At 40.5% G+C, this 22,928-nt stretch overlaps 2 protein-coding genes across 7 annotated transcripts in view; both read left to right on the top strand.

Moving 5' to 3' along the window:
• The window catches only part of LOC140642017 (tRNA-uridine aminocarboxypropyltransferase 2-like), a 397,678-nt gene that overhangs the window by 102,433 nt on the left and 272,317 nt on the right, over window positions 1–22,928 (top strand). The gene's annotated exons all lie outside the window — the stretch shown is intronic.
• Window positions 1,318–16,012, top strand: LOC140641208 (uncharacterized). Of its 6 annotated transcripts, none has more exons than XM_072840666.1 (11): window positions 1,318–1,569; window positions 2,362–2,451; window positions 2,972–3,112; window positions 3,651–3,791; window positions 4,311–4,448; window positions 4,996–5,136; window positions 7,494–7,607; window positions 10,166–10,297; window positions 11,379–11,495; window positions 12,742–13,778; window positions 14,935–16,012. In XM_072840666.1, exons 1-10 carry the CDS (start codon window positions 1,500–1,502, stop codon window positions 13,425–13,427), a joined length of 1,770 nt encoding a protein of 589 aa, XP_072696767.1. In that variant the 5' UTR covers window positions 1,318–1,499; the 3' UTR covers window positions 13,428–13,778; window positions 14,935–16,012. The 6 variants fall into 6 exon arrangements, with proteins under 6 accessions (XP_072696767.1, XP_072696766.1, XP_072696768.1 ...); XM_072840665.1 differs by having other exon boundaries at window positions 10,163–10,297; XM_072840667.1 differs by lacking the exon at window positions 4,311–4,448 and having other exon boundaries at window positions 10,163–10,297.

Genomic DNA, 22,928 nt, shown 5'->3' with positions numbered 1-22,928 from the left:
AGGGGCTTGACTTCTATCCCTGGCAATGAATTCTGTCATATGTCCCTACCACACTTTGCTTACCCATTCCTCTGAAGTTGGAAACTAAACTAACATGACAGCTCCCTGCTAGTATAAATAATGGTATTAGTATCAGCCTTGCAATGGTCGCTTTAAAGAATGAGATTATAGGATCATGGCTTATATGCTTATTTAATTTTATAATATGTTGACTAATTGTTCTTCAGCATGGCTGCAGAAGACATTTTAGATCATGAAGATTTGTTTTTTTTTAAACCCATATCCTTATAATCATGTGTATAGTTTGACCAGTTTGACCTAACTTTTACCAATGTGATACATGTAAAATAGTATCTAATTTTTGTTTTTACTTTTTCTGATCGGTAAGAAGGCTAAGCATTCTTGATGAATGTGCCTGCCATTCAGTGACTCTAAGAGGCTGAGCCCCTAGTAAGTGAAGGGAATGTACAGAGGCAGCACCCACTGGGGCCAGAGAAGACTGAAGGAGGCTCGAGACCATGGCCTGGTTCTAGTGTAACTGATAAATAAAGGTAAATACAGATTGTCCCTGAGGGAGGGGGGTGTATGCAGTGGTGGATGGGGGGTGGGATGGAGCTAACCACAGAGTTTGGTCTCTGTACAGAGCCCAGCTGTTTCCAGAGGACATAGACTGGGGCCTGGAACAGATGCCTGGAGAATGAGACTTGTAGGCTTGACCAGAAGAGGATTCATTATGAGGGCCAGGGAATGTAAATCTAGGGGTTTTCCCTTTCTCCAAACCTCTTGGGAAATAATTAGGAAAAGAATAGCAAAAGAGACAGTGGCTTGTTGTAAAAATACACGAGCCTATTCCCAGTGGTGGGGGAAAATCCAAAACATTTTAGGGTTGTATAGAATTATGAAATGCCCTCAAATCCACACCTATACACTCACATATACCAAAGCTATAACTGTTTCACATAAGTTAAATAATATTACTAATAAGATCTAATGTGAATTGTTTTCTATCATTCAGGCATGGTTAAACCCTAGTTCTCTCAGGTATTGCCTTCTCTGTGGGGAGATTCAATGATGTGGTTACTGTAGACACAAGAAAGAATGTTCTTTAGTTAATCCAAGTCCTCTTTTCTCTTGTTTTGATGTCAAGTGCAAGATACACAAATTCAAGTTGATGATAGTTCCCAGTGGATGAAAGCAATGGCTCTAGTCTGAGTTGTGGCAGTCCTTGAATCCTGTGAGTAGCAGCAGGGTTCCTGGTGTGTGCTGATGTAATCCCTAGGTCACAGAACACTGATGCTGGCTTGCATCATAATAGCCCTGTTGGTATGTTGAGCACTGGTCAGGACAGTGATTTAGTGAGGAAGTAGTTTCTCTACTGATTTGTTGTTCGTGAGTGTACAAGTGAACTAGTTTGATTCTTCGTTATTGTTAGCCGACTCTCTGAGCTGAGTTTCAGGGAGAAAGGTACTGATTGGAGTCACTCTCTGAAGAGGTGAACCATGAAGCAGAAACGAAAAAGGAAGCATCTAGAAAGGACAAGTTCCCCCCAAACTGTCAAGAGGTCAAAAGGTATGTGTTAAGCATCTTCTCTGAGCACAGGGTGACAAGGAACTGCCTCTAAAGAAAGGAGGAGAGAAGAAGGGAAGTGGGGGAGGGATGTGTATATATGCTAGTCTTTCTGAGGGCTCAGATAGTCTCTGAGAGTCAACAGAAAATTCAAGTGACCAAAACCTTGTCTCTGCAGCTTAAGACCTGTGCCATCTCTATGTCACTCTGGGTTACTGCACTACAGACTTAGTGAGTGGCTGATTAGTACTCTTTCTGTGGAAATTGTATTTTCCTATATTTTATTTCTGCCTAAGGGCATTAATGTAGTATAGGATGTTATTATAAGTATTACAGTAGTACTTTCTCCTGTTAATGAAGAAGAAAATGTGGCTCATAGAAGTAAGGAGAAATTTTTAAAAGAGCACTTGAAACTGGTTGTACAGGGATGAGAGTATAAAGTCAGAATTTACTTACTCAGAAGCAAAAAAGAATTTTGTCTCAGACTATGAGAATGTAAATGCGGGGTTCCTATCTAAAATGCAAGAAAAGGGCAGAATATGTACATATACCACTGTTTAATGATAATGCTTAAATTGAGGAGATTGTTTCTGAAGAAATGGAAAACTGAAGTAGTTCTGGTTGCTATGGAAATTAAAAGTAAACAAGTAACATCTAGAAGGAGAAACCATTGTTCAGTGGTGGGGAGTTGGGGGAAGGCAGATTAAGGCTAACCCTGAAGTTACAAGTGTTGACTCCTACTTGGGAAGAGGACTTGATATTTCCAACAATGTTTGTGCTTTCTGGGGAGAGAAGACAATACTCTGGTCCCTGAGGCAAAAGGTGAATCCTCTGAATCAGAATACTTCTCCTGCTATTCCTCCTTCAGTCATCTGTCTTCTGCAGGTAAGGGGCAAGGAAAGGCATGCAAAGTCTAGGCAGATTAGGGCAGTGGGAGCCTGAAGAGACTGGTAGACACCCAGCTCAGCATCTCTCAGCTAGTGGGAGAAAGGTACACATCAGAGCCAGTTATAATCTTATCCTCATCTCAATTTGGGAATCCGAGTTTCTTGTTCTTATATCCTCACTAGGAACTGAATATGAACAGTTTTCATGGGGCAGCCCCAGTGCCGCAACCATTTAGGGCCGCCTGCAGCACAGGGCGTGATCCTGGAGACCCTGGGTGGAGTCCCATGTCAGGCTCTCTGCATGGAGCCTGCTTCTCCCTCTGTCTTTGTCTCTGCTTTTCTTTCTCTCTGCATCTCTAGAAATAAATAAATTAAAAAATCATTTTTTTCTTTTTACTGTTCAGAACAAAGTAAGTATTTCCATAGAAGTCAATGGGAAGAATAGGTTAGGGAGAATAGTATAGGAGGGGGAACAGAATGGAACCAGCTGTTTTTCTGACTCATATTGAATTTTTTAGGAATCTCAAAAACAAGCAAATTTAATCCACCACCTGGCCACTGTTTGGAAGACAATACTCTGGTTCCTGAGGCAAAAGGTGAATCCTCTGAATCAGATTACTTCTCCTGCTATTCCTCCTTCAGTCATCTGTCTTCTGCAGGTAAGGAGCAAGGAAAGGCATGCAAAGTCTAGGCAGATTAGGGCAGTGGGAGCCTGAAGAGACTGGTAGACACCCAGCTCAGCATCTCTCAGCTAATGGGAGAAAGGTACACATCAGACCCAGTTATAATCTTATCCTCATCTCTTACTTGGGAATCCGAGTCTCTTGTTCTTGTATCCTCACTAGGAACTGAATACAAAGATTTTTCATGGGCAGCCCCAGTTCCGCAACTGTTTAGGGCCGTCTGCAGCCCTGGGTGTGTTCCTGGAGACCCTGGATCGAGCCCCATGTCAGGCTCTCTGCATGGAGCCTGCTTCTCCCTCTGCCTGTGTCTCTGCCTCTCTTTCTCTCTGCATCTCTAGGAATAAATAAATAAATAAATAAATAAATAAATAAATAAATAAATAAATCATGATTACTCATCAGAACAAAGTAAGTATTTCCATAAAGTCAATGGGAAGAATAGGTTAGGTAGAAGAGTTTAGGAGGGGGAACAGAATGGAACCAGCTGTTTTTCTGACTCATATTGAATTTTTAGGAATCTCAAAATCAAGCAAATTTGATCCACCACCTGACCCCTCTGTGGAAGACAATACTCGGGTCCCTGAGGCAAAGGGTGAATATTCTGAATCAGAATACTTTTCCTGCTATTCCTCCTTGAGTCGTGTGTCTTCTGCAGGTAAGGGGCAAGGAAAGGCATGCAAAGTCTGGGCAGATTAGGGCAGTGGGAGCCTGAACAGACTGGTAGACACCCAGCTAAGCATCTCTCAGCTAGTGGGAGAAAGGTACACATCAGACCCAGTTATAATCTTATCCTCATCTGTTACTTGGGAATCCGAGTGTCTTGTTCTTGTATCCTCACTAGGAACTGAATACAAACAGTTTTCATGGGGCATCCCCAAAGCGGCAGTGGTTTAGGGTGCCTGCAGCCCAGGGCGTAATCCAGGAGACCCTGGATCAAGTCCCATGTCAGGCTCTCTGCATGGAGCCTGCTTCTCCCTCTGCCTGTGTCTCTGCCTCTCTTTCTCTCTGCATCTCTAGGAATAAATAAATAAATCTTTAAAAAAAAAAGATTACTGTTCAGAACAAAGTAAGTATTTCCATAGAAGTCAAAGGGAAGAATAGGTAAGGGAAAAGAGTATAGGAGGGGGAACAGAATGGAACCTGCTGTTTTTCTGACTCATATTGAATTTTATAGGAAACTCAAAATCAAGCAAATTTGATCCACCAACTGGACCCTCTTTGGAAGACAATACTCTGGTCCATGAGGCTAAAGGTGAATCCTCTGAATCAGAATACTTCTGCTATTCCTCCTTGAGTCATCTATTTTCTGCAGGTAAGGGCAAGGAAAGACATGCGAAGTCTAGGCAGCTTAGGGCAGTGGGAGCCTGAACAGACTGGTAGACACTCAGCTCAGCATCTCTCAGCTAGTGGGAGAAAGGTACACATCAGACCCAGTTATAATCTTATCCTCATCTCTTACTTGGGAATCCGAGTCTCTTGTTCTTGTATCCTCAGTAGGAACTGAATACAAACAGTTTTCATGGGGCATCCCCAGTGCTGCAGTGGTTTTGGGCCACCTAAGCCCAGGGTGTGATCCTGGAAACCCTGGATCGAGTCCCATGTCAGGCTCTCTGCATGGAGGCTGCTTCTCCTTCTTCCTGTGTCTGCCTCTCTTTCTCTCTGCATCTCTAGGAATAAATAAATAAATAAATAAATAAATAAATAAATAAATAAATCTTTAAAAAAAAAAAAAGATTACTGTTCAGAACAAAGTAAGTATTCCCGTAGAAGTGAATGGGAAGAATACGTTAGGGAGAATAGTATAGGAGGGGGAACAGAATGGAACCAGCTGTTTTTCTGACTCATATTGAATTTTTTAGGAATCTCAAAATCAAGCAAATTTGATCCACCACCTGGCCCCTCTTTGGAAGACAATACTCTGGTCCCTGGGGCAAAAGGTGAATCCTCTGAATCAGAATACTTCTCCTGCTATTCCTCCTTGAGTCGTGTGTCTTCTGCAGGTAAGGAGCAAGGAAAGGCATGCAAAGTCAAGAAGATTAGGGCAGTGGGAGCCTGAACAGACTGGTAGACACCCAGCTAAGCATCTCTCAGCTAGTGGGAGAAAGGTACACATCAGACCCAGTTATAATCTTATCCTCATCTCAATTTGGGAATCCAAGTCTCTTGTTTTTGTATCCTCACTAGGAACTGAATACAAACAGTTTTCATGGGGGAGCCTGGGTGGCTCAGATGTTTAGCGCCACCTTCAGCCCGGGGCCTGATCCTCCAGACCTGGGATCCAGTGCCTTGGTGGGCTCCCTGCATGGAGCCTGCTTCTCTCTCTGCCTGTCTCTCTCTCTCTCCTTCTGTCTCTCATGAATAAATAAGTAAATAATCTAAAAAAACAAAAACAAAAAACAAAAGGAACACAAACAGTTTTCACTATCAGACGTTAGAGAGAAAGTCCGTGCATTCATTTTGGGAAAATATCATTTCTTTTAGGGATGTATCCAGAATTGCTGTATGTCAGTTAAACCTACAAGCAAAGAATTAATGTAAAATTAAACCAAAGATTTCAGTACTCTAGTAATTTCTCACTGAAGAGATGTAAAAGAGCTCTGAATCTTTAGTCATCCATGTAAAAGAGTCTTATAGGTAATGACTTATGGAACATGAGCTCCCCATGCAAAACTACAAAACACATAATCTAAAGTAGATTCTGCAAACACAATGAACACTAAGATTTAGCTTCAAAGAAAATCATTTACTTGAACAATAGGAATGGTAAATAAGAATGTTTACAGTTATTAAACATGTAAAAACATAAAACACTATCAATAAAAAGATTTAAAAAACCAAGTTTTAGAAATGAGAAATAATGTTCTAGAAATCATAAGAAATGTGGATGAGTTAAACATCACATTTGTCAGAGGAAAAGAACATTTGTGACCTGAAGGCTAGAGCCATGCTAGAGCCGGGAATTACTTACAATATAAATCAGAGTGATCAATACATTGGCAATACAAAAAAAAGGATTAAGATAAATGAGGATAAAATGTGAAAGTATGACATATCAAACTAATGATTGTTTAGAATAAAACAGAGAACGTAAGACAGATAAAGAAGTAATTGCCAAGATTTTTTTTTCAGAACTCTGGAAGATACAAACCCTTAGAATCTGGAAACATTATTAGGAAGCTCGTTACAGAAATGGCAAAAATAAATCCCCACTAAACTAAGGACACTAAAGCCAATATTCAGAACCTCAATAACAAAGATGTTAAAGCAACTGGGGAGAAGCACACAGTCTTTCAAAAGAATGGTGATCTGTCAGACAGTGACCATATCCACATATAAGATAATGTGCTGGATGAAAAGAACAGTCACATCATAAAGAAAAGAAGGGTGAAAAAAAAAAAAAAAGAAGGGTGAAAAAAAGACAGGTTTCAGATAAAAAAGTAGAAAACATAAAAGATAAAAAATTTGAAAACACAGAACGTATTTGGAAAGATGAAATGGAACCCAGGAACAGAAGGTGAGCTGAGAAGTCTGTGATTGAATGCCAGTAGGTTTGATGATTTTCACACCCAAACCAGGAATCACTGATTCACAGATAATCCACCAAACAGATGTAACTGAAGTACTGGATGACAGTCACATACAACTTGACTGGGAGCTCAAGTATTCTAAGCTCCTTATTTTGCACTAAGAGTGGGTGGCACCATTGACTCAAATAAACAACTCTACGCTCAGAAAAGAAAGGAAATCAGGTAAATAGAGCCTGCCCGTTTGTAAAGCCCCTAGTCAGTCCAGAGTATGTGGAGCATTTATTATCATCTACCGAAGGCTTTAACAATTTACCGCAAACAGTGGATTAAGGACAACAAAAATGTATTCTCTTATGGTTCCAGAGGTCAGAAGTCTAAAATACGGCATATGGACCCGTCATCTAATCCCAAATAATGTTCCCATCTCAGGGTCCTTAATCTAATAATATCTGCAAAGTCCCTTGGGCCTTAAAGGTAACATTATGGACTCTGCAGATAGGATATGGGCATCTTCTGATGAAATGTGTGAGACACAGTGACGTATGTATAGTCAGGGAAACAAATACTAAAATATATGGACTGTACACTGTGATGACACAATTTCAAGACACACCGCAGCGACCTCAATAAAGACAATGTACATATATTATATCCAGCTAGCCATGAGCACTTGGGAAAAAGTAAAAATGGTCGAATACTTCTATTTTGGAGCTTTGGCCAGAAAAAAGACTATACTATCCATGAATGTCTGACACAGAGTAAGAAGCAATCCAAGTGCACTGAATATATGAAACACTAGATATATCTTTTAATTCTAATTCAATTTACAGAAATCTTAAAGAAGCAAAAGGATACTCCACAGCCTGGTGAGAGTACCTCACAGGAAGAACACAGTGCCGTTGTCTCAAGTGACCTCCCCTGTGCCTCTGAGAATAAGAATACGGGTAAGTCGAGATGTCTGAACTGGAGGTGGGTAGTGGCAAAGGGAGATGTAAGCATGGCTGAGGGTCCAGCTGAGCATTTCTATTTACAGACTCATAGATGAGAGTTAAAAAGTGATCCAGGCCATGTCCAGATGAGAGGGATAACACAAGGTCTTTTTTCTCTCCAGGAGATGTTCATTGCATCTATATAAAACAAAGCCTGGAGATTCAAGGGGAATCTCAGAGAGGACAAATATCCATAAGTGCAGGGCCATGTTTGCAAAGGTGGAGTCTAAAGAAATGTCAGATCTCTCGGAGAAATGGAAATATAAACTCAGTGTGAACCTGAGAAGATGAATTCTGTTGGTCATAATGTTGGCAAATCTCTGACAGCTGGTGTGAAATGGGCCAGCAAAGAACAGATAGGGCATCCAAGAAGGAACCAGTAGATTTTGCTTTTTTGCTAAGAGAGGACTGAACTCCTTAGCATATGTCCTTTCATGGGGGAAGAAGGGGCAGAGATTTGAAAGAGACCCTTCGATTCTTCTCCAACAACCTCCTAACCCTCATGAGCACACAGGAATATTTATTCCATCACATACTCTACTAGGCTTAGCACAAAGTCCTCTCACAGTTAACCCTATTGACACTTGTCTCTTCATTTCCCATTCTCTGGTCCCATTTCTTTCTTTTCTTTTTCTTTTTCTTTTTATTTTTTTAAGGATCTTAATCATTTATTCACAAGAAACACATAGAGAGAGAGGCAGAGACATAAGCAGAGGGAGGAGCAGGCTCCCTCAGGGAGCCCAACTTGAGACTCAATCCCAGGAAGCCAGGCTCATGCCCCGAGGCAAAGGCAGGTGCTCAACCACTGAGCCACCCAGGCATCCCTCTGCTCCCATTTCCTTATACTCTCAGACAGACTCATAAATTCAGATCCTCACATCTTGAACCTTCACAACTCATTTTGCAGCATATGTATTCCTCAAGTTTGCCTTCTCTAATGACATCCTTAGATACTATCATCTCAAACTCACACAAATAATCTCACTCTTGTAGAACTTCATATTTCACATTAACAGTGAACAAAGCCACACAATCATATAACATCGTGTAAAACTCCTCTGTCCCAGGTCGCTTAGGCCCCTCAGGTAATTCCACAATCTAGGACCTCGCGTGAGGTCTTGCCTCTATCCTTGCCTCTATCCTAGCACTTTCACAATCTCAACAGATCTCACAAAATTACCCAGGTCCATATCTCTCTCATAAATCAAATAGACAGTATGTCACAACTTGAACCTCAGTAGTACATGACACCCAGATCACTCATACCACCTTTACATATACGGGATTATGCAGTACCATTCGCTAATATATGATGCTCATGCTACCTTTACGTAGAATGGCCATGGCACCCGTACGCCTCCTAATAAAATTGTTGAAGAAATATGACAGACACGTACACAATCAGACAGTACTCACCGAACACGGTACACATACTACGTCTCTAAAAAATAATCCACCCCACACTGACTTGTCTCATGCCTATAACATGACCTACCAGATACTCTCCAGTGACCTAAGAGACAAAGTAGGTGCATTTTGTGATGTTAAATTTGGGTACAAGCTTAAATAAACTTTTTAAACATAGGAAGAGACTTAATATGTTTGAGTTATTTTATCAGGAACAGAAATTTACCTATTTACTGAAAGTTGAGTTTGCAAATGTAGATTAAGAGGAAGAACAACTAACTGGCGATTTTCGGGATGTGTTGAAGTTCATGATAGAGGTAAAACCCGATCCCAGAAATATACATATTTTACTAGGAAAACAATCAACAACTTAGAATTTAGCTGTTAATTGGGAAAGTTTAGTGGTAGGCTTATGAGTATGGTAAGTATAGAGGCAAAAGCTGATCAGAACAATGTGTGTGGAACATGACGAAGATGACACCACTAACTAGGCCAAGTGACAGCTGAGCCATTTGGCCAGTCCGTAGCTCCTGACAGGGGAGCTGTGCCCGTTGCTGGGAAGTGCCGTCTGGAGTCAGCTTTGGGGATCCTCCTGGAGTCTCCAGTCCTGCAGAGCTGTGCAGCAGAGCCCTCAGGTGAGGTCCCTGGAGCACAGGAGCAGATATGTGGAAGAGGAGGCCAACAGATCGCAGTCTGTCATTCCTCCCTGTAAATCCTAACCCTCCCCGGAGGCAGCAGGACCTCGGTATCATAAACCACAGGTGGCAGACTGAAGACCTGTACTGACATACCTGCTCTGCATTTATTCTTGTGGTAAATGGGGTAGTAATAACAAATAATATGGGCACCTTACCATGTGCCAGGCAAGAATTTGAGCCTCTGATCAACTGCAGGAAACAACCTAGGGCTCTCATGCTCTCTTAGGTAACCAGACATTTCATTCCAGCAAATATTTTTAGGTACCTAGATTTTAGACCTTTGGATAGAAGCCAGACTATAATCTTCCTGGGAACAAGTGCTGTGTGTGTTATTATACATGGTATTTCTCGAATGTTTAATGGAGGCAAAGATATCATCTATCTGATTGTCCTTCTCTTTCCCAGAAGTCTTAAACACAGATGAAGACATTCTACTTTCTGGACCCTCTGGGTTGGCCCAAGGCCACAGCCAGAGGGCAGAAGTTTCAGACTCAGAATATATTTCCCGTATCTCTCCTGCAGACAAGCTCTTTGACAGAGGTAATATGGTGGGAGTGGGAGGGGCTGGGGGGAAATCAGGCAGGGAGGTGAGGCAGCATGTTAGCCAAAAATTAGAATTACGAGCCTATGCCCCGCAATGCCATAAAGGACCCCTTCTCACGAGGACTGTCCAAGGTCTGTATTCCTAATTAATAAGCAGAAATGTACCAGGGAGGCCTCCCTGTCTTCTTTGGAAGAAGCTCTTAAAAGATCTGAATGAGAAGATAAAATATCTAAGAGAAATGTGGAAATATATTTTCGGAAAGGAAGTTTGGGCCATGACCGTGAAGTCTTAATTTGAACATTTCCAGCACCAGGGTTCCCCGGGAACTTTGAAAATTCATTTTACCTGCATTTGTACATTATATATCTATCTTTTTTAAAGATTATATTTATTTTTTTATGAGAGGCACAGAGAGAGAGAGAGAGAGAGAGACAGGCAGAGGGAGAAGCAGGCTCCATTCAGGGAGGCTGTAGTCGGACTGGATCCTGGGTCTCCAGGATCACACCCCCAGCTGAAGGTGGCCCTAAACCACTGAGCCACTGGGGCTGCCCTCTATCTATCTATCTATCCATCCATACCTCCTCCGTGTGTTTTTAAGGGTTAATAGATAGATACCAGATATCAGTACATACGTAGAGAGATACACATGCAGAATTCTTCATAAAATTGCACCCCATGCCCCCTCATTGCACAGTGTCCTATAAGGAAAACCAAGCTGAGAATATCCTACTTTAGTGACTGCATACTGTTTTACCGGCATGGTTCTAAGTGTCCAATACTCTCTACACATGTCCAGAAATCTCACGAGATAATATCATGGTCATTCACTATAAACACAGTTTTACTAATTATTATTTAGTTATATTTAGGAGTAAGTGAAGTTTTAAAAGATAAAGTCACCTGAAAATCGTAGCATTTCAATGAAGAAAGTCACCTTAGTTTCTATGAGAGTTAAGTCTCATGTGTGGTAATGATGTCTAACTAATAATATCCATTCAGTGTAGCTCTTTGAGTTGACACAGACTCCAGAAGATGCCATATCTCAGTGTTTTGTTTTGTTTTTAATCCTTTCCCCAGAATTCTGGAAGAACCAAGAGAATGTGCCTCAGCCTGAGTCATATGTGGTCTCTCCTGGCAGTGAGATTGCAGGAGAAAAGTCTTCTTCCTCAGAATACATCTGCATCTCCCCTTCTGGTAAGTTTATCCTCGCTAAAGAGGACGGTAAGGGAAATACACAGGTCGCGTCTGAGCAGAGATAGCAGGTACAACTGAGCTGCTCAGCCCAAGCCTGACTTATCTTATTCTCCCCTTGAGAGCAGAAGAGGGCTTCAGGGCAGAGGGGCTAGGACTGAAGCCCCTGCAGAGGAACAGAAAGGGAGTGTACCTTCAGGGGGAGGACCCAGTCACCGTTGTAGCTTCAGGTCAAGTAGAGCCCCGCAGTGGTGTGGACATTTCATCACACCCTTCCCCCTCAGAGGTGCATGAACTCATCCTCACCCACACTCCTGCATCTGTATTCCTTCCTACCAGTTCTGGTCCCATTTCTCCTTCCTTTTCTCCTTGCCTTCCTTCCTCATTCACTTTCCCAGTCTCTGGCATGGCATAGCTACACCCTTGTCCCTTCATTCCCTCACACAGTCAGACTCATCCACTCACACACTAATACCATAAGTCCTTTACAACCCCTTGTACAGATCACCTGTTTTAACTCCCTCACACTAAGCCAAACTGCAGAAAATGGATATACCCTGAGGAGGATGGACTTTCATGTACAGCCTTTCTCATCCACATGCCACTTCACTCATGAAGACTCGGGCACTTCATAGAGTGGCATATTTCAGTAGCTCAGGTCACTTCTGCTGGCATTCTAAGCTACAGTGTCAACAGGAAACAGCATTATTCCCGCACTTGTTCACATGCTCTGTCACACTATGTAACACACATGCACACACTCATTCACTGTCACCTCTGAGTAACATCAGAAACAGTCACCAGGGGTGCCTGCGTGGCTCAGTCATTTGAGCATCCGACTCTTGGTTTCAGCTTGGGTCATGATCTCAAAGTAGTGAGATCCAGCCCCATGTCACACTCCACGCTCAGCAAGGAGTCTGCTTGTCCCTTTCCCTCTACTTCTGCTCTCTCTGTCTCTGTCTCTCTCTCGCAAATAAATAAATAAATACATTCTTAAAGGAAGTGTTCAACCAGATGTGTCCCAAAACACACATGCAAGTCCACAAGACACACTACACCCACATTCCCGCATAGTTATAGCAGGTACACACCTCAGATAAAACATACCACTCATAGAATGCCGAAATACCACATGTGTACAGACTTCTGCTCCACACATCTGCATGGGAATATTCTCATGGCCACCTTGACACCTCCGGACGTCACATACAGACTCTATTTGTCTTACGTTTGAAATTCTCTTTCGTAGGAAGCCATCAAAAACACCAAGATGTTTCTCATCCTGGACAATCTGAGCAACATGAGACTTCTTCGCCCTTTCCATATGTCTCATTTCCATTCCATCTGGTCAGTAGTACTCAGCCCTCTGAGCCCTCAGTACAACCACAGAAGGAAAGGCTCATGAAAATTTACTACATGCATGTCCAAATGAAAAGGGGGGTGGCTGTCTTAAGTGATTCAGAGGAAGAGCAGGAGCCTCCCTCAAAGAAGGCAAGACTAGAAGAAATGGCCTTTCCTGAAAAGGTCCATACAGAAGTCACCCCGTCTCATGTGTGTACGAAGGAACTCCTAACTGGCAGTGAGTCCAGCTGGAACAGTGAAGCTCAAGAGGCAAAGGAGGAGGCTGACAGCCCAGCAGAGACTCCAGCTGTGGAGGAATGTTCCAGGGCCAAGACCCCCGAATGGCTTGTGGCCCTGGATAGTGGCTTCAGGTGCATGGGCTGCTGCCGGGTCTTCCCCAGCTTAGAGGCCCTACGGGAGCACGTCCAGCATGGGGTCACTGAGGGCTTTAGCTGCCATACTTTCCATCTGGCCTTAGCTTGGCTGAAGAGCAAGAAGAACAGGGCAAAGAAGAGAAGGGGGGAGAATACTGGGAAGAGAACACACCGAGGCCAGAAAGAACATCATTCTGGCATGAACATGTCTTCATGCTAATAAACAGACTCTCTTCAGCCCCTGAGAGAGAGAAAGTAGAGTAAACCAGACTCTACCAAGGGGCTTTCTTTATCTTCTCTAAACAACCCTCGTACCCACCTCTATTTATACACATCTACCACCCCGCCACTACCAGTGCACCAGCAGCAACAGGAGCAGAGGACCCCTTTCCACTCTATCCACTGCTCTCCCAAGAAGGAGGAGAAGAAGGTGGGTCTCACCATGCAGAACAGCAAGACACTCACATGCAGTCTAAAGAGCATTGTACACCAGCGTATCCTCTCTACCACTACACTGAAAAAAGGAGACTCCCTGGAAGCAGGGACTGCTGGAGGCCACATGGTCAAAGAGGTGAGGGCCCTAGGGCTAGGAGAACACCTCGAGGATGCCTGGGACTCAGGGTTCTGAGGAAAGGTTCATCCACCAGTGATGTCTCCCTGGGTTCTTTAATAACTATGATGCATAATTTTCTTCAGAGGAATATATACTTGGGGTGGAATACTTGATGGATGATGAATTAATGAGATTGCTTCCTTCCTATGCCTTTGAGGAGACGGGTAAGGGCAAGACTAGTCAAGTAGGGCAGAGAAGCCTGGGCCCATTATTCCTTAGATAAACCAGGTGTCACAGGAGTCTTAGCCCTGGGCCTACCTCCCTTTCAAGGGCAGAGCAGAGATAGACAAGGGTTAGTATGAAGGCTAGTCACAGTCCCACCTTTTTCCTGGGTGAGGGTGAGATCTCAGATGTCATGTTGTGAGTTTCATACCTGGAAGAACCTGCTCGGGAGTTACAACCACTTGAAAGAAACAACCAGAGGACTCCTATTTAATATATCCTAGGAGCTAGTAGTTCTGGCTGCTTCCTTTAAAGTGTCAGATGCAACTGGAGAAGAGAGACAAAGAAGCTACTCTTCTGCTATGGACCATTTCTGGCATTTCTGGCTGCTTTTTTTTTTTTTTTTTTTTAGAGCAACCAGGGTTGGTGGGGGTGGAGGGGGTGGAGGTGAAGGGAGAGAGAAAATCTTAAGCAGGCTCCCCCGGCAAGGAACCTGACACGTGGCTTAGACTCACAACCCTGAAATCATGACCTGAGCCAAAATCAATTCGGATGCTTAATTGAGCCACCCAGGCACCCTGATTTCTGGCAAGTTTTAATGTGTTGCTTCCTGGAAGATCCCCATATTCTTTTATGAAGTTTCACAATTCCCATATCTTGTTCTTTATTCTCGCTACAGTTGCGTGTGCCTTATTCTAAGAGGTCAGTAGAGGGGTTAAATGTAGACGAAGCTGCAAAGACGTTGCAAAATGAATGAGAGAGAGTATGGCTTTTTAGTCAATGGGATATAGGAAGGGCTCATCTTCTGGGGTCCAAAAGTCAGTTAGATTGGAGCCTGGGAATTGCCCTGAATCTTTTGAATCATGTAGAGTGAATGAACATTTATCATAAAAATAAGAAAAGCTGCCTTCCTCACTGAATGATCCTCTTCTCTGCTTTGGTTTTCTCACAGCAACACAGACCCATCACCCCAAAGATTTCAAACAACAGTATCCAGCACATTCCTGCGGTCTGATGGGAGTACAGACGTTTTCATGAGTCCCATAGCATCAAGGGAGGACCGGCTAAAGATGGATGTACCTGATCCTCTGCAGCTGCTCCCAGTTACCTGGAGAAATGTGGTGCCCAGCTCTGGAGAAAATATCCACAGAGAGGCGTGAGAAGCCCAAGGAATGCGGGGAATACCAGGCCCTCAGGAGCCCTGAGAGGAAAGAGTCTCTGCTCCTGCTGACTCTCCCCCACCCTGCCAGAGTCAGGCACCTCTGAAAATCCCTGCAATATTGCCTTGTGGGGAAGAGGGCGGTATTGCTAGAGGTGTTAGTACTGTGGAAAACACATTTCTCCTACCTAGAGCTTTCACCAGTGGAGCAGAAGATTGATGACAGCTTGGCAGGATTCGGGGGAGGAGACTGCTAACTTGACAAAGAATCTAGTTTGAGTTCTGCTTGCGGCTTCTTAAATCCCTTGCATTTACTGCAGGTGTGAACACCTGGCTCATAGTCTTACTCTCCAGCCTGGCTATAGATTTTTCACCCCATCTAACTTATTTCCCTCCTCGACATCTTATATCCATGAATATGTGCCTGAAGACTCTGACTATGTGGTAGATTGTAATCCATACCCTTCCTCCCCTGTACTCGCACCCACAAGTTTCCGCCAGTGTAGTCTTCGTTAACAGTTTTACTTATTTTTCTATATCCTTTTCCTTATATGCACATATATCTTTCTCTGTATCGTTGTCTAATACGTTCACCTGCCTGGTTATTTGACTGGGGGACAGACATTCTTATTACTGAGAGAGGAAAAGCTACTGCACAAATGAAACAAAAGCAAAGAAAATTCACTGCTTGGCTTTTCTGGGCACATGTATGTTTACAAACACTTGATATACAGTCATAGGAGAGAGGATGGAACACCCTCATCAGGGATGATCAAATGTGTGTCCACAAGGGTGCCCCAAAGTCATAATCCAGTTTTAAGCTTACTAATTTTAGAAACATAAAAAATAAAACAAGTTTTTAAAAGTAAAATTTGCATGTTGAATTATTTGCCTATAACTTACACTTTAATTGCGTATTTTCAAAGATTAATTTTAATTTTTCTTTGTCACTTTGCTTGTCTTCAACTGGAGGGACAGAAACAAAAAAATTAAAATGTTCTTTATAGTTCACAAAACTACATAAGAGAAAGGAAATTAAAATAGTTCAACTTTCAAATGGTGGTCTATCATTTTTAGCTTAGCACTTCTGAAGTTATTAAAGCTTGAAACTGCTGGCTGACTTTTGGGACATATATACGTATATATGTATACATACAAGTGTGTATATATATATTTTAACGAACCCCTTGGTTTCTATGTCTGTTATTTAAAATAATTTTTAGAAAGTTTCAAGTTATTGATGATTTTCTTGAAGCTTTTATTTATTCATGAGACAGAGAGGCAGAGACATAGTTAGAGGGAGAAGCAGGCTCTCTGTGGGGAGCCCAATGTGGGACTCAATTACCCGACCTGGGATCATGCCCTGAGTGGAAGCAGATGCTCAACCACTGAGCCACCCAGGCGTCCCAAGTTGTTGGTGCTTTCAAAGATTCAGTGGCAATAGTGCCAAGGTTTTATGTGGACATTAGTTTCCTTCCTCCTAGTGTAAATGTCTGACTGGTCCTGTATGTATGAGTATAATGTATTATCCGTATAGACATAAGTATCAGGTCATGATCTTGAGGTCCTGGGATGAAGTCCCCATCTGCCTTCCTGGCAGCAGGAAGTCTGCTTCTCCCTCTGCCTCTGCCCCTTCCCCCACTTGTCCATGTGGCCACGCAGGCATGCTCACTCTCAAAATCTTTTTTTTTTAAAGGGCTATTCTTCCACTGAATTGCTTTTGTAACTTTGATCAAAATCAGCTAATCACATTTGTATGGGTCTATTTCCAGGTTCCCTATTTCAAGTTCCATTGGTCTATGTGTCTGGATATGGACTTGCTATTGTATTGATTGCTGTAGGTATCAAGAAGCCTTAAAAATGGATAGTATCTTTCATCCAATTCGATGTATCTTTTCTAATTTTTTTAACCATTTTAAGTCCTTTGTGTTTCCACATACATTTTAACATAAACTTGTAAACATATACATAAAAATCTTCTTGGGATTTTAGTAGGGCTTACATCGAATCTATAGATCAAAGAAGTGACATCTTTAACACGCTGGGCATTCCAAACCATGAATACTATGTATATTTCTCCATTTATACTTATCACATTTAGGTCTTATTTTCTATCAGTACTTGTACTTTTCATTAGACAGATCCTATGCGTGTTTTATAAGATGCACAAACTTCTTGAATCTGTAAAATTGTCTTTCACAAAATTGAAAAATCTTTGGGCATTATTTCTTAAGATATATATTGCGCTAATCTCTTCTCTCCTTCTGGGATGTCATTGGCATGAGTGTTAGAGCTATTGATATTATGCCACAATTGTTAGAGGCTCTGTTCATTCTTTTAACATTTTTTAACATCATTCTGGCATGAACATATCTTCATGCAAATAAACAGACTCTCTTCAGCTCCTGAGAGAGAGAAAGTAGGTAAACCAGACTCTACAAGGGGCTTTCTTTATCTTCTCTAAAAACCCTAGTACCCACCTCTCTTTATACACATCTACCACCCCACCACTACCAGTGCACCAGCCAGCAACAGGAGCAGAGGACCCCTTTCCATTCTATCCACTGCTCTCCCAAGAAGGAGGAGAAGAAGGTGGTTCTCACCATGCGAAACAGCAAGAGACTCACATGCAGTCTAAAGAGCAGTATACACCAGCATATCCTCTCCACCACTACACTGAAAAAAGGAGACTCCTTGGAATCAGGGACTGCTGGAGAAAGGATATTAAAATAGTTCAACTTTCAAATGGTGGTCTATCATTTTTATCTTAGCACTTCTCAAGTTATTAAAGCTTGAAATGCTGGCTGACATTTGGGATATATCTATCTATATATCAACATATATACATATACACACAGATATATGTGTTTATATGCACATATATATATCATATATATGATAATGTTAAAACTGTCCCCATGAATATGTATATATAAGAAGTTTATGTATACCTATGTGTCATAGATGCCAAAAGATATATTTTAGTTGATTTTGCTTTCATCTGCCTAGTTCTTTTTCCTTATTCCTTTGATATGAGGCTCTACCTTCTAGCCAAATTTATGGGCAAGTAAGTCAGACTAGCCAAGTGATGTCCTCGCTCCACTATTTGGCTTCCATGATTTGCCTAGGGATAAACATCAATCTGTGCGGAAACAATCTGTACTTCTATCTTGGAATATTGAAACAGGCACTAGAGACTAGAGCTATTCATGGTGAATTATCTGTTGTCTGCAACTCAAATTAACGTCTAGGAGCCTCTACTGCTGGACTTGCTTTAATTCCTCTTTTTTTTTTTTTTTGGAAGACCTGGCTGTTTTAACTTTAATATATTAGCATCCCCATTAACCCTTTAATAACTTCTTGTTTTGCTTCCATTAACCTGAGTAGTTTACTGTTGTTTGTAACCTCATGTCCCTTAATTGATGCATATTAGCTTCAATATGATAATTTCTTCCATTTTAATAGTTGAAACGATATGGCCTACAAATAAGTAACTTTATATTCCTCTGACATTGTGCTGAAACAGTAAGGTATATACTTATACTCAGAATGTACACTATATCATTAATTAATTGGAAATGTACATGAAAAATGTTTGGGTGTATAAGCAAAGTGATCGGATGTCAAAGCAGTTGAACTGGATTAAATCTCTTACCATCACTTAGCAAATCTGTACGCTTTCTGAGTCAGTGCTTGATCTTAAAAATGGACATCAAAGTACCTAAAGTCATAGCAATGATGAGGATAATAAGATACAGGTAAAAGCACCTAACTTAATTACTCAAAATAAATTTTCATTCAATTTTGGTATTTATTTTCTTTACCTTTGATTACCAGCAGTTTGACTATGATGTGTCCTGGTACGATTTTTTTTTTTTTTTTTTTTAGTTAATATTGTTTGAGATATGCTGAGCTTTTTTAGAAAACTTAAATTTTGATATATATATATATAAGCTCACAAGAAGTTGCACAAAAACTCCAGAGAGATCCCATGTACCCATCACCCCTCTTTCTTCAACATACAGTTCATTACCAAACAAAGGAAATTGATTGGAGCAGTAAAACAAAGCACATTGCAGATAGTACCAAGATGTCACTGTTTTTGCATGTGCTCATTTTTTTTTTGTCTTTTTATGTACAGTTCTATGACATTTTATCCTTGGTATAGAATGATATACACATCATTGCAGTCAAGGTACAGAAGTGTTTTGTCACCACAAAGCACTTCTCTCAGGCTGCTTTTATAGAAATACCTCTACCTCCCTTGCCCCCAACTCCCGACAGCCACTTACCTGTTCTCTACCTCTGTTCTCTACCTCTATAAAGTATGGAATCATACATTACGTTCACTTTTAGAGATTAGCATTTTCAACTAAGCGTAAGATCCAGCCAAGTTGTTTGATTACACTGATACATCATTACTTGTATTGCTGAGGAATAGTTAACTGCAGAGCAATGCAGAGCAATGTAACATGTCCCATGTTCTAGGGTGCTTGGGTCATTTCAAGTTATTGGTGATTTTTTGAAGCTTTTATTTATTCATGAGAGATACAGAGAGGCAGAGACATAGACAGAAGCAGGCTCTCTGCGGGGAGCCCAATGTGGGACTCAATCACCCGACCTGGGATCACGCCCTGAGTGGAAGGCAGATGCTCAACCACTGAGCCACCCAGGCATCCCAAGTTATTGGTGCTTTCAAAGCTTCTGTGGCAATAGTGCTAAGGTTTTTGTGTGGACATTAGTTTCCTTCCTCCTAGTGTAAATGTCTGACTGGTCCTGTATGTATGAGTATAATGTATTATCAGTATAGACATAAGTATCAGGTCATGATCTTGAGGTCCTGGGATGAAGTCCCCATCTGTCTTCCTGGCAGCAGGAAGTCTGCTTCTCCCTCTGCCTCTGCCCCTTCCCCCACTTGTCCATGTGACCATGCAGACGTGTGCTCTCTCTAAATCTTTTTTTAAAAAAGGGCTATTCTTCCACTGAATTGCTTTTATAACTTTGATCAAAATCAGCTAATCACATTTGTATGGGTCTATTTCCAGGTTTCCTACTTCTAGTTCCATTGGTCTATGTGTCTTGATATTGACTTGCTATTGTATCGATTGCTATAGGTATCAATAAGTCTTAAAAATGGATAGTATCTTTCTTCCAATTTGATGTATCTTTTCCAATATTTTTTTAGCCATTTTAAGTCCTTTGTGTTTCTACATAAATTTTGACATAAGCCTGTAAATATATACATAAAAATCTTCTTGGGATTTTAATAGGGCTTACATTGAATCTATAGATCAAAGAACTGACACCTTTAATATGCTGGGCATTCCACATACTATATGTTTCTCCATTGATGTTTATTATATTTAGGTCTTATTTTCTATCACTGCTTGTACTTTTCATTATACAGATCCTATGCATGTTTTATAAGATTTATGCACAAACTTATTGAATCTGTAAAATTGTTTTTCACAAAATTTGAAAAATCTTCAGGCATTATTTCTTGTGATATATATTGCACTAATCTCTTCTCTCCTTCTGGACATCATTGGCATGAATATTAGAGTTATTGATACTATGCCACAATTGTTAGAGGCTCTGTTCATTTAACAAACTTTTTTTTTCTTTTCCTTTGTCAGGTTGAATTTATATTTGTCTACCTTCAGATTCACTGAATTTTTCCTTTGTCATTGACATCCTGCCCTTTGGCCCAATTCATAATTTTTAAAATTTAAGATACTGTAATTTTCAGTTCTAAAATTTTCAGTTATCTCTTACTGCTTGTTGGCCTTTATTATACTCTCATTGTCTATTCTTTTCAAGTTTGTTTATCTTTATCTCATTAACCACAGTTAATAGTATCTGTATTAAAGCCTTTTCTGAAAATTCCAACATCTCTGTCATTATGAGATTGGCATTTGTTGGTTATCTGTTCCTTTGAGAGATGATCATATTTTCTGGCTCTTTGTTTATTGGGTAATTTAAAATTGGATCTGATACATTTTCAATATTACAGTGAAAGATTCTCAGTGCTATTCAAGTTCTATGTCAAATGTATTTTATATTTTTGCATGCAATAAACGTGGCTAAGTTCAGAGTGCAAATTTTGTATCATTTTATGTGGACGATGGTTTGCACATGTGCAATGCAGGGGTTAGTCAGGGATTTGGCACAAAATGGTATTCAAAATATTTTTTACTTGTTTTCAAATTTTAGTACAGCTTATTTAAAGCTAAATCATATGGGAATAGTGGATTTTAAAGGATTTGTAACTGTGTAAAAAATAACATATCAATCTTATCTTTGCAGCAACTGGCATATTTCTTTTTTTTTTAATTTTTTTTATTTACTTATGATAGGCACACAGTGAGAGAGAGAGAGGCAGAGACACAGGCAGAGGGAGAAGCAGGCTCCATGCACCAGGAGCCCGACGTGGGATTCGATCCTGGGTCTCCAGGATCATGCCCTGGGCCAAAGGCAGGCGCTAAACCACTACGCCACCCAGGGATCCCGGCATATTTCTTTAACAACCAGAACATAGCATGCAATCTGTGAAATGATAAGTACTGAAGAGTTCCATAGTGGATTTTGTTAAATGGGCAAATAAAATAAAATTTCTTTACATGCTACCAAGTCCTTTTTTGACATTTAATATTTATTCTTATTTCCTTTATGATGACTATTAATTCTAATATCTGTGTGGATTATATAAACTTGATTTTTCCCGTTTACTTATAAAGGTATAGAAATATATATATATATATATTTCTGAGATTATATAAATATATATATATTTCTGAGATTATATATATATATATCCTCCATGTCCTTCTCTTTATTTTTCTCCCTCAATTCCAGTATACTTAATATTAAGTACAGTATAAAATATTTTTTAAAAGTCTACTTCTAAAAAAAAATAAATAAATAAAATAAAATAAAAGTCTACTTCTTTCTACAGTGGCTACCACAGAGTGATGTAAGTATGGAAAGTTACTGTTTGGTGTAATAAGAGCAGCTCTTTAGTTCTCCTACATGGTGAAAATTGTGTCCATTTATAAAATACTTTCTCATATTACAGTATTGCACCTTTATTTTAAGTCCACACTGTTTTTTACATTGTATAACTTTTATGTGGCATAAATTTTTTTAAATGTTTGCCATTACAGATAGAAACACTTAAGTTTGTTTTATTTTTATTTTTAAAATTAAAGATTCACAGAACTCTATGTCTAATCTGCTGTTAATCTTATCCAGTGTACTTTTTATTTATTTATTTTTTTTAAAGATTTATTTATTTATTTATATGATAGACCTAGAGAGAGACAGAGACAGAGACAGAGACACAGGAGGAGGGAGAAGCAGGCTCCATACCGGAAGCTCGACATGGGACTTGATCCTGGGACTCCAGGATCGCACGCTAGGCCAAAGGCAGGCGCCAAACCGCTGAACCACCCAGGGATCCCCCACCAGTGTATTTTTTAGTTTTTTTTCTCTGTGTGATTTTGAGTCTTTTTTTATATCATCTATGTCTCTGCTTATTGATTCAATATTATATTTTCTTAAACATATGGAGTATTACTATGATAATTATTCTAATGTCCTTATTCACCAATCCTGGTGTCATTTTCGGGTGAACGTTGATTAATGTGTGTTCTATTTTCTTGCATCTCTCTGTGTCTGTTAATTTTTGTTTGAATGTGAGGCATTGTGAATTTTATATATTGCACATTGGACTTTTTAAATTAATATTATAATTAAGAGCTTTTTTCCCTAGGATAAGATCAAATTAC

This window comes from Canis lupus, chromosome 10, assembly GCF_048164855.1.
Source record: "Canis lupus baileyi chromosome 10, mCanLup2.hap1, whole genome shotgun sequence".
Classification (NCBI taxonomy): Eukaryota; Metazoa; Chordata; class Mammalia; order Carnivora; family Canidae; genus Canis; species Canis lupus.
The sequence above is the reverse complement of the archived record's forward strand: the minus strand, read 5'-3'. Positions and strand labels throughout refer to the sequence as shown.

Coding starts and splice junctions, on each gene's coding strand:
- LOC140641208 (XM_072840665.1), top strand. CDS start 1,500: ATGAAGCAGAAACGAAAAAGGAAGCATCTAGAAAGGACAAGTTCCCCC. Junction 2,452..2,971: donor CAGTCATCTGTCTTCTGCAG/GTAAGGGGCAAG, acceptor TGAATTTTTTAG/GAATCTCAAAAACAAGCAAA. Junction 3,113..3,650: donor CAGTCATCTGTCTTCTGCAG/GTAAGGAGCAAG, acceptor TTGAATTTTTAG/GAATCTCAAAATCAAGCAAA.